Raw genomic sequence first — 12,673 nt, forward strand, 5'->3', positions numbered from 1 at the left:
AGCCGATTGAGATGCAGGGCATGAGTGAACATGAACGAAGAAGCTGATGAGACTGCTTTGCTTGGCCCCGTGGATGGGAAATTTTGTTTTAAAAAACGAAAGAATGGAAGCGTCGTCAAGAGCAGGGTTGTGTGCAAGCTATACAACAAGGAATTTGCGTATCACCGCAGCACATCGAGCCTCAAATATCACAAATATGCTTTTGCTACACTTAATGGCAAACATTGCGCTGGTCTGCTGTACTGAAATAAATGAACAATATTTTGTTGATTAAGCTTATGTAATCAGTCATTATTCAATGGTATACTAAAAATACATGTGAAAAATTACTTCTCATTGTTCTCAGGTCAAATATTTATATGCAATTAAAATGTGATTAATTTCGATTAATTAATTACAAAGCCTCTAATTAATTAGATTTTTTTTTTTTTAATCGAGTCCTGGCCTTTATATATATATATCCATCCATCCATCCATCATCTTCCGCTTATCCGGGGCCGGGTCGCGGGGGCAACAGTCTAAGCAGAGACGCCCAGACTTCCTTCTCTCTGGCCACTTCCTCCAGCTCCTCCGGGGGTACCCCGAGGCGTTCCCAGGCCAGCCTGGAGACATAATCCCTCCAGCGTGTCCTGGGTCTTCCCCGGGGCCTCCTCCCGGTGGGATGTGCCCGGAACACCTCCCTGGGAAGGCGTCCAGGAGGCATCCGAAATAGATGCCCGAGCCACCTCAGCTGGCTCCTCTCGATGTGAAGGAGCAACGGCTCTACTCTGAGCTCCTCCCGAGTGACCGAGCTTCTCACCCTATCTCTAAGGGAGCGCCCAGCCACCCTGCGGAGAAAGCTCATTTCAGCCGCCTGTATCCGGGATCTTGTCCTTTCGGTCATGACCCACAGCTCATGACCATAGGTGAGAGTAGGAACGTAGATTGACCGGTAAATCGAGAGCTTTGCCTTACGGCTCAGCTCCTTCACCACAACAGACCGGTACATCACCCGCATTACTGCAGATGATGCACCGATCAGTCTGTCAATCTCCCGTTCCATCCTTCCCTCACTCGTGAACAAGACCCCAAGATACTTAAACTCCTCCACTTGAGGCAAGAACTCTCCACCAACCTGAAGTGAGCAAGCTACCCTTTTCCGACTGAGAACCATGGCCTCGGACTTGGAGGTGCTGATTCTCATCCCAGCCGCTTCACACTCGGCTGCAAACCGTCCCAGTGCATGTTGAAGGTCCCGGTCTGAGGTTGCCAACACGACAACATCATCTGCAAAGAGCAGCGATGAAATCGCGTGGTCCCCAAACCGGACACTCTCCGGCCCTTGGCTGCGTCTAGAAATTCTGTCCATAAAAATTATGAACAGAACCGGTGACAAAGGGCAGCCCTGCCGGAGACCAACATGCACCGGGAACAAATTTGACCTACTGCCGGCAATGCGAACCAAGCTCCTGCTCTGGTTGTAAAGGGACCGTACTGCCCTAAGCAAGGGGCCCCGGACCCCATACTCCCAGAGCACCCCCCACAGGGTGCCACGGGGAACACAGTCGAATGCCTTCTCCAAATCCACAAAGCACATGTGGACCGGTTGGGCAAACTCCCATGAACCCTCCAGCACCCTGTGAAGGATATAGAGCTGGTCCAGCGTTCCACGCCCGGGACGAAAACCACACTGCTCCTCCTGAATCCGAGGTTCCACTATCGGCCGAATTCTCCTCTCCAGTACCCTGGCATAGACTTTCCCAGGGAGGCTGAGGAGTGTGATCCCCCTGTAGTTGGAACACACTCTCCGGTCCCCCTTCTTGAAAAGAGGGACCACCACCCCGGTCTGCCAGTCCATAGGCACTGTCCCCAACCGCCACGCGATGCTGCAGAGGCGCGTCAGCCAAGACAGCCCCACAACATCCAGAGACTTAAGGTACTCAGGGCGAATCTCATCCACCCCCGGCGCCTTGCCACCGAGGAGCTTATTAACTACCTCGATGACTTCAGCCCGGGTGATGGACGAGTCCCCCTCCGAGCCCTCAGCCTCTGCTTCCTCAAAGGAAGACGTGTCGGTGGGATTGAGGAGATCCTCGAAGTATTCCTTCCACCGTTCAACAATATCCCCCTTTGAGGTCAGCAGCTGCCCATCTCCACTGTAGACAGTGTTGGTAGGGCACTGCCTCCCCCTCCTGAGGCGTCGAACGGTTTGCCAGAATCTCTTCGAGGCCAACCGATAGTCTTTCTCCATGGCCTCACCGAACTCCTCCCAGGCCCGAGTTTTTGCCTCCACAACCGCCCGGGCTGCCGTCCGCTTGGCCTGCCGGTACCTGTCCGCTGCCTCAGGAGCCCCACAAGCCAGCCAGGCCTTATAGGACTCCTTCTTCAGCTTGACGGCATTCCTTACTTCCGGTGTCCACCACCGGGTTCGGGGATTACCGCCTCGACAGGCACCGGAGACCTTACGGCCACAGCTCCGAGCGGCCGCGTCGACAATGGAGGTGGAGAACATGGTCCATTCGGACTCAATATCTCCAGACTCCCTCGGGATCTGGTCGAAGCTCTGCCGGAGGTGGGAGTTGAAGATCTCTCTGACAGGGGGTTCAGCCAAACGTTCCCAACAGACCCTCACAGTACGTTTGGGTCTGCCGAGTCTGTCCAGCTTCCTCCCCCGCCATCGGATCCAACTCACCACCAGGTAGTGATCGGTTGACAGCTCCGCCCCTCTCTTCACCCGAGTGTCCAAGACATACGGCCGGAGGTCAGATGAGACGACCACAAAGTCGATCATCGACCTTCGGCCTAGGGTGTCCTGGTGCCAAGTGCACTGATGGACACCCTTATGCTTGAACATGGTGTTCGTTATGGACAAGCCATGGTTAGCACAGAAGTCCAATAACAGAACACCGCTCGGGTTCAGATCAGGGGGGCCGTTCCTCCCAATCACGCCCCTCCAGGTGTCTCTGTCACTGCCCACATGGGAGTTGAAGTCCCCCAGTAGGACGATGGAGTCTCCAGTCGGAGCACTTTCTAGCACCCCTCCCAGAGACCCCAAGAGGGCCGGGTACTCTGCACTGCCATTCGGCCCGTAGGCACAAATGACAGTGAGAAACCTATCCCCGACTCGAAGGCGCAGGGAAGCGACCCTCTCGCTCACCGGGGTGAACTCCAACACATGGCGACTGAGCTGGGGGGCTATAAGCAAACCCACTCCAGCCCGCCGCCTCTCACCATGGGCAACTCCAGAGTGGTAGAGAGTCCAGCCTCTCTCGAGAAGTGTGGTTCCAGAGCCTAAGCTGTGCGTGGAGGTGAGCCCGACTATTTCTAGTCGGTATCTCTCGACCTCCCGCACAAGCTCAGGCTCCTTCCCCGCCAACGAGGTGACATTCCACGTCCCTAGAGCCAGTTTCCGTGTCCAGAGATCAGGTCGTCGGGGGCCTCGCCTTCGACTGTCGCCCGATCCACTATGCACCGGCCCCTTATGATCCCTCCTGCAGGTGGTGAGCCCACAGGAGGGCGGCCCCACGTCGCTCTTTCGGGCTGAGCCCGGCCGGGCCCCATGGGGGAAGGCCCGGCCACCAGGCGCTCGCATACGAGCCCCAACCCCGGGTATATATATATATATATACACACTAAAGATTTCCAGTGAAAACACTATATATATATATATATATATATATATAGTGTTATAACACTACATATATAATATATATAGTGTAACTTGGAGGTAATTCCAAGTTAGATAAAATACCGTTCTGTATGTGCCGTTTTCAAGCATGCGCATGCACATACACCCACGTCACTCACAAACAGAGATCGCGCTGCAGATTCAGGAGCACAGAAGCTAGTTATCAACGCCACCCCACGACTTTTAGCAACAAAATATCTAAGCTACTGGATCACTACATTATATTTCTCAGCAATGTTGGGGTTACTCGCCATTTTAAAGTAATAAACGCACATCTGCATTGTTAAGAGAGATGCTAAACAGACACAGTCACGCATGTCTGTCTCTCTCTCTCTCTCTCTCTCTCTCTCTCTCTCTCTCTCTCTCTCTCTCTAATTAAAATAAATGCTATAATCCATTCATTCAAATAAACGTATTACTTTAAACACTACTTACTTTTTCAAAATCAGCCATAAGCTGTTCAAGTTATGTCAGTTGTCAAGAGAGCTGACCTCTTGTAACCAAGTAGCTTCCTTTTAGGTACTAAATCATCATCATCGAAGGCTGACATGCTGCTCTTCTCACTTAAACAGGTGTTATTGTGCGCACTAGGGAAAGTAAATATGCCATACATCATCACGGCGCTATATCATTGATATCGCGATATGACACTTTTTTTTTTATCATGCAAAAATTTATATCGGTATTATCGCGGACGATATGATATGGCACACCCCTACTCCTTAGTTTAGAAATGGTTTGGGTACAAGGTGATCGGGCATTTGTCTAGCGTAAGAAGCTCATTTGAAACATTGCCGCGGCTCATTTAAGAAAATGACAGCTCCGAAGAGTTGCTTTAGTTTGAGGTAGTGCTAACAATAATAAAGAAAGATGATGATCGATCACCTTATGTTTTACCACTGAAATGTAGATGTAATATATTTCCAAATGTAAGCCCATTTTATGCGGAATGGACGCTTCATACTGTCGTCTGCCCTGGCTCTAACCTCGAGTGTTTTTTTTTTTGCAAACCTTGTGAGCGCAAACCCAAACGCTGTGACCTTGCACCAAATGTTTGTATTGGTTTATTAAGTACAAACAGGCAAGTTATGAAAAATTGAGTCTGTGGGTTTTGTTCACTTCACACAAAAAGATTTTGGAATGAGATGGCTGACTGTAGTAGCGTTTAATCCACTGTCTATAATAGCCTAATTTAAAACTTTTTTTTTTAACCGACAACTTTGATCGGTTAACGTTGATACGGTCAACCATCGGTTAAACGGTCATCGGTTTCATTCCTAGTCCATTCGGACTCTATCTCCAGACTCCCTCGGCATCCGGTCGAAGCTCTGTCGGAGATGGGAGTTGAAGATCTCTTTGACGGGGTTCAACCAAACATTCCCAACAGACCCTCGCAGTATGTTTGGGTCTGCCGAGTCTGTCCAGCTTCCTCCCCCGCCATCAGATCCAACTCACCACCAGGTAGTGATCAGTTGACAGCGCCGCCCCTCACTTCACCCGAGTGTCCAAGACATACAGCCGGAGGTCAGAGGAGACGACCACAAAGTTGATCATCGACCTTCGGCCTAGGGTGTCCTGGTGCCATGTGCACTGATGGACACCCTTATGCTTGAACATGGTGTTCATTATGGACAAGCCATGGTTAGCACAGAAGTCCAATAACAGAACACTGCTCTGGTTCAGATCAGTTCCTCCCAATCACCCCCCTCCAGGTGTGTCTGTCACTGCCCACGTTGGCATTGAAGTCCCCCAGTAGAACGATGGAGTCTCTAGTCGGAGCACTTTCCAGCACCCTTCTCAGAGACCCCAAGAGGGCCGGGTACTCTGCACTGCCATTCGGCCCGTAGGCACAAATGACAGTGAGAGACCTATCCCAGACTCGGAAGGCGCAGGGAAGCGACCCTCTCGTTCACCGGGGTGAACTCCAACACATGGCGGCTGAGCGGGGGGACTATAAGCAAACCCACTCCAGCCCACCACCTCTCACCAAGGCCAACTCCAGAGTGGTAGATAGTCCAGCCTCTCTACCACTGGAAGTGTGGTTCCAGAGCCCAAGCTGTGCATGGAGGTGAGCCCAACTATTTCTAGTCGGTATCTCTCGACCTCCCGCACAAGCTCAGGCTCCTTCCCCGTCAACGAGGTGACATTTCACGTGCCTAAAGCCAGTTTCCATGTATAGAGATCGGGTCGTCGGGGGCCTCACCACTATGCCACTATGCGCCGACCCCTTATGATCCCTCCTGCAGGTGATGGGCCCACAGGAGGGTAGCCCCACTTCGCTCTTTCGAAGAGCCATGGGGGTAGGCCCGGCCACCAGGCGCTCGCATATGCTCCTTTTATTAATTGCCCATTGCCTTAGTTTGTGTCCATAACTCCTCTCTTGCTTCTCTGCAGATGTCTCCACAGCTAAAACGACGACAAACCACACAAATGTTGTGACTAACTTGAGATTTTTCACAGCACTTACATATTTTTGTCCTTATGTTTTGATTGCTTCTATTGTTCTTGTCATTTGCAATTAGCTTTGAATAAAAGCGTTTGCTAAATTATTACATTTAAATGTATTGTGAATAATTGGCTACAGGAGTGTTTTAGTGACTGCCTTTACTGTAAATTCCATTTTCATGACTGGATTCCATGATTTCTTCTGCATCGCGGAAATCCATACAACCGTAAAAGGAAATACCTTTATGGTTTTCTTGAATATATGCAAACATGTTCTATGTGTCCAATCCACTTTGTTTTTTCTTCTATTTACACAGTCATGACTAAGTACAAGCACAATATTTTCTGAGCAACACTGAGCAGATATCTAGCAAATATTAACAAAATTGTTATTGTTGATTTCAGTTTTTAACAGCATTTTTTGGAAATTGCTTATTGCACCTTTAATGCAGTGTCCTCTGTAGTTGATAACATGATTATATAAAATCTCTTTCTGTCTCCTTGGTGTCTTGTTAATGTATTAAAGGGTTACTTCAGTGATTTAGCATTAAGCTTTCTATATAAAGGCCCACTGAAGTGTCTTGAAAGGCGCCGCATTATTCAATGTGTTGACGTGATTTCCCCATGAAACAGCTCCAGCTGTTAGCAGCTCATCCCCTTTTTTGAAACAGCCAATAACGTTTCGTTAATACACTGCGTCAGTTTGACTAGAGCCTTTCTGTTTGGTAAAGCCAAATTGACAATATTTGCGTCATCTGAGGATTTTTTCCAGAAATAAAATACATACATTTCTCGTCTCAGGGGGATCATTTGAATATACTCCCAGGTTTCTACTGATACAAAGCCATATGCTAAACCGCTGAAGTAACCCTTTAAGCAAGAATTGAGCTAGTGTCATTTGTTTTATGTAAGATTTGGATCTCAATCTTATTTTGGGGTGCAAAGCACTTTTGTATGTAATTTTAGTGGAACAGACTGGCTTTTAAATTATTAATTGGTTTTTCCTTCTTCTGTGATTTCTAGATTTTGTTTTGTTGGTATACATATATAGTATACATATATATTTATGTTTGTAGAATGTTCATACTTAATGTCATACTGTATGGTCTCTTGTTTAAGCCATGATGTTACAGATTGTGTTATTTTCTTTTCCAACAGCCCACTGTTTGTCACTTGGAAAATCGGCCGGGACAAGCGGTTAAGGGGTTGTATAGGTACATTTTCTGCCATGAACCTGCACTCAGGACTCAGGGAGTACACCCTTACTAGGTATGCCACATCTTTGAAAATCTGCTTTTCTCTATCAAATGTATCTTCATTCATATCATAAAATTTACTTAATCAAGCTTTCTTAATTTATTTTTTGGGTTTTTTGTTTTATATGGACTTCTAATTAGACGTATTACAAGGGTTCTTGATTTAATTTCTGAAAAACTTCTCTAAAGGACCTGTCCTTTTTAAAAGTTGTGTTTTTACTGCAGCACTAGGCCAGCTCCCTTTCCTTTTTTTGTTAATAAATATTGGTTGACCCAGAATTTTTAGATTTAGAAATATAATGTTTTGAAAGCACCACAGTGTTTACACCAGGGTGTTAAAGGGTTAGTTCACCCACCCCCCACCCCCAAAAATAAAAATAAAATAAAAATAAAAATGACCAGAGAGTGCCTGGATTTCATCAAAAATATCTTAATTTGTGTTCAGAAGATGAAAAAAGGTCGTGCGGCTTTAGAACGACATGAGGGTGAGTGAGTAGAATTTTCTTTTTTGGGTGAACTAACCCTTCAAATGCTGCAGGCATAGTGGCCTAATTCAGATATTTGTGACTCAGATCTCCACATTAATTGTGCTCCTTCTCTACTGATAATAATAATAATAAATATAGTTGTGAGCAGCATTTATCGGGGCCAAGGACAATAGGAACAAAGAGACATTCAAGCGAGACTGGCAGCTTCAGAGCAACTGCAACTGATTGATTAAAGACATTTTTAGCTTATTATATTTTTAATTACTGAAAAATCACAAATACAATCACAGGTAATGTGTGAGCAGACAATGAAGCATGTAAATTTTGTGTCAATATGGCAAAGCGTTGCAGTGTTACATCCTCAGAATCAGCTTGGCACCCTACCTTCAAATATGTTGATGCGTTATTCGAGAACGGTTTCGTCAATCGAAAAGCTTTTAATAACTTTTGGCCTGTAAGGTCTGAACCAATTTTGGTGAAATACGGACCAATGTTCAAGGAGGAGTTGTTTGTAAGAAGTTAAAGCAAAATGATAATTTTAAAATCTCCTGATCATGGTGCTGTGCCAAAGCCTAGGGCTGTATGATTAATCAAAGCTGAAATTCAGAACCTCTACCCAACGTATTTTTCCCATGTCGGTTATTTCGGTTTTGGTTTTGTGACTCCGCCCCGTCAGTCACATCAAGTGCAGTTTGCAAGCCCACAGAGAGATGCAGCAGTTATCTTTGTTTATAGATGTCCAGAATCACTATAGTAACTGCATGTTTTACACAGTTTATACAGGTAAGTTAATTGCCATTCTTATAGCCTACGCACTGCCACACACAAACAGACGGCGGAAGCCCCTAAGCCAGAACGCTTTCACTTTTGTCCACATAAAGTTTGTCAAGTAAATGCTTGAATATTTAAAGTGATTGTGCATTAATCAAAAACAACAATATGGAAAATGTATCCGTTCAGTGCTCAGCTTTTTTTTGTGACACAAAGCGCCGAGCCATGTCACGTCTCTGACAACGCGCACGCGTTTTGGCAACAAGTAGCATTAAAATGTAATAACAAATAGTCAAATCCTCTACCATATACAATTTAATAAATATATTGGCTATCAACAACTTGTTGTTCTGGTTTCACCTTATTCCAGTCTATACATTTTTTGGGGGGTAATTTACTACATGTTATTAATATAAATCTAAATAAATACATGAAAATACTGTGGATTATTAAGACTAACCCCTCTTGTTTAATGGGGTAAGCACACTTGCATTCTAAATGATTAGAATGCAAGTGTGCAAGTAAATGATTAGAATGCAAGATGATTAGTGATTAAATGATTAGAATGCAAGTAAATGATTACACACCGATTCGTGAGTTCAGTATTGGACAGATCAGTTCACAAAAATTAATCGGTTCAAATGAGTCATTAGTTTGTGAATCGGACAAAAGCGGACACGTTATGTGTGAATACAGACTGTTAAAACAACACAAAAGATTTGTCATCACAGAAAACACTTCATAAGAATATTTTTCAGTTTATTTGAAAGTATGATTTATGTCAGCTGCGTGTGCAAAACGTCTGTCAGAAGTAGTGCATTTTTTTAAGCACATTTCACATCCAGCAGTAATTCAGGGAAAATATTGTGCGAACGAGCCACGTGGAACATGGATTCACTTTTCTGACCTTTTAGCATTGTGTCAGTCAGTTCAGAGTGCGTGCTCGGGCTCTCTGGTCGTTCTCTGTCACTCAGTTAACGTGTGTCCTGTCACATGCATTAGTCATTTACATTAATTTATAAATCACAATAACTCATCAAATAAGGCTTTGGCGGGACAAAAATTAGTTTTGCCGTCCGCCAATTTTTTTTTGATGTTGCAAAAACCCTGAATAAGCTAAAGTGTTGCAGAGATTTTAGGGTTGTTTTCGACTTCATGCAGCACTGCACAGACCGATTGGCGGCTGACTTATGCTGGTTAGAAATTGTGTCTGTAGGCTGGGCAATATGGGGAAAAAAATTATCATGATACAATTTTTCATATCAGTCGATATTGATAGTTATCACAATTAATGTCAAATTTTTATTTCTTTATTTTTTAAGTGAAATTTAATATGTTAGTTTATGTTAAACTTCTTTTTGTCAACATGACAAACAACACATTTTTGAATTCTTTACGTATTTCCAGTCATTTTTCCTTAACAAAATAAATATCTTAATTTATTTGTTTCTGCATGTGGTAACTGGTCATGGTTTCAAATGGTTTGTGTTGCCTGACTTTGACATGTATCTTCATATATCTTCTGGCTTATAAACATTATATCGAACATTTTTTTTTTTTTTTAGGAAAATATCGGAATAATTATCGTAATTGTTTTATCACAAGCCCTAGGCTGCCATATACTTCCAGAGCGGAAAAAGAACACCAACAATAAGTATAGCCATGTTTCCACTGTCGGGCCAAAAGCGGGCGTGCTAGTGTGTGCCAGGGGCAGTCACGTTTCCACTGTCACTTCCAGGACTGGATCGTGCCTCGTAGGGTTGCACGTTAAATCGTAATAATGTCGCACGTGATTTGGCAGAGCTTCGATAATTGCATGCACAGCTTCTCAGAGCAGCACGGCTGTGATCAGTAGTAAACGCTGCTCCGCACGCCAGAGGGCACTCTCGCGCAGGGAACTCCAACTATATCCCACAGAAGTACAATAGCTCACGTCATTCACGGAAATCGCTATAGCTATGAACATCATACTATCGGTGAGCTGAATAAACGTATTAAAACGCTTTAAGTAAACATGACTGCTTCTCATGTTTGGAACGATGTTTGACACGTGTTGCTTTTTCAAATGCATGTTATAAGCAACTCAAACTTGCAATGCTTTCAGATGGAACAGCATTTACTACTGATCACAGAGCGGTCCTACACTGACAAACTGCGAATAAAAGATCATCGCAGCCTTTGCAGTTTCATGATCACGATAAGCCAAATCACGATAAGCATGTTTTCATGTAAAAATACCCGCCGAATACCTTGGTTCAAAGTGGGTCAGCTTGGGCTTGAGAAGTGCGAGTCTGGAGACAGCAGTTATTTTATATACCGTAGTTGTTTCAACAGCATTGACAACCTTTTAAATAATTTATAGCTCAACTCACTTTCAGACAGCAGCGAGTGTTTGAAATGATTTCTGTTTGTGGGCCGATGTGGATTTTGATCAATGTATAAGCCAGAAATAGTGACGCAAAAGACTTTGTTCTAACCGTTACCATAGTAAAATAGTTAACATGTTAATTGTGCAACTTACCGTCCACTTGAGGGCGCCTTTTCAAAACAAAGGCGTAGTTTGATGACGCCAAGTTTGAGCAGCATCTTGGGACATGTGTTCTTCACAAATAAATGAAAATATAACTATTTGAAGTGGAGATGCTTAAGCTTCTCAGGTCATATTTTTGGTGGAATATTTGTTGAAATAATTCTTTCAAAATGTGATGTAAACCATGGCCTATGACTACAAATAAACAGAAACAGATGCGACAAAGTACGCGTGTCCTCTTTCTTGTGTGAAATAATTTACTCTGGAAATAACGGTAAATAGGCCTACTATTTTCTTTCTGTGACTAATGTGCAATCTTTATAATTAAATTCATATATATATCTATATATCACTTATTGTTTTAAACCTGTGGTAAAACATTGACGCTTAGGTTTAAATCTTTAAATAAACAAGGCAACAAATGACCGCTTTTACCATGTTCGTTACCAGTGTTTTCTGAATAGTTTTCTGATAAAACGTCCATTTGTTGATGAAATGGAGTTTGTGTGACATTGTTCCAGAGTGGCTTGTTACAGGCGATTTTTAATGAAATTTTTAATGGATCTTCTAGTCCGACTGGAAACACACAGTGATTTTGAAAAAATTCTACAGGTTTGAAGCTATTAGCCTAGCCCACCTTGTTGAAAGCCCTGTCTCGTACTGCCCTGACAGTGTAAAAGTGGCTAATAGGTGCCTACGCACCTTCGTAATAATAACAACAAAGGATTCATCTGACTATAAAGTAACCACTACACGCCCATGTATGAAACATTACCCAGCCCTAATTATAATAATAATGCATTTTATTTAATGGCACCTTTCATGACACCCAAGGTCACCTCACAATAAAAAAAAACATATCGCTACACAAAACACACAACAAACACTCCGTATATACAGAAAAAGTGCAGTCAAGACTCATTAAAACACATTATAAAAAAGCCTGTATAAAAAGATATGTCTTAAGACGCGTTTTAAAAGTCAATAAACAATCACTGTTACGAACATCAAGATGAAGGGAGTTCCATAAGCGGGGGGCTGCATAACTAAATGATCTGACACCCATGGTTGTTAGTCGAATCCGAGGTACCACAAGAGAAATTGAAGATGAAGATCTAATGGCATATGAGTCAGATGTGAGTTAAAAAGATAATGAAAATTCCAATTCAAAGTACCTCAAAAAGACATAATGCCTAATATACATAAAAAAGTTATACATGTTTGTTGCCATGGCAACAGTATTGAAGAGATTTAAAAATTCCTTAATTTGTGTACCTTATTGACAGTAATACAAAGATTTAGAGATGCACTGATACTACGGATGCACCGATGTATTGGCCACTGATTTTTATTGGCCGTTTTTATTTTATTTTTTTAAATCAATTTACAACCATTGTGTAGTGGCTATAGCCCCTTTCATTGGCTATAGCATGAAATTGGCGATACAATTTACAGATGGTTTATTTATGAACTGCGTGAAGGCACTGAGCTGTATGTCTGCTGCATTATCCAAGAT

General features: G+C 43.7%; 1 protein-coding gene across 1 annotated transcript in view; it reads left to right on the forward strand.

Annotated features, from left to right (window-relative positions):
* ammecr1 (AMMECR nuclear protein 1) overlaps positions 1 to 12,673 on the forward strand; it is a 71,934-nt gene that overhangs the window by 15,246 nt on the left and 44,015 nt on the right. The window contains exon 2 of the mRNA XM_067422865.1: positions 7,271 to 7,381. Within this exon, the coding sequence (XP_067278966.1) occupies positions 7,271 to 7,381 (111 nt within the window). The remainder of the gene's footprint in view (positions 1 to 7,270; positions 7,382 to 12,673) is intronic.

The sequence above is a fragment of the Pseudorasbora parva genome, chromosome 18, assembly GCF_024679245.1.
Source record: "Pseudorasbora parva isolate DD20220531a chromosome 18, ASM2467924v1, whole genome shotgun sequence".
NCBI lineage: Eukaryota > Metazoa > Chordata > Actinopteri > Cypriniformes > Gobionidae > Pseudorasbora > Pseudorasbora parva.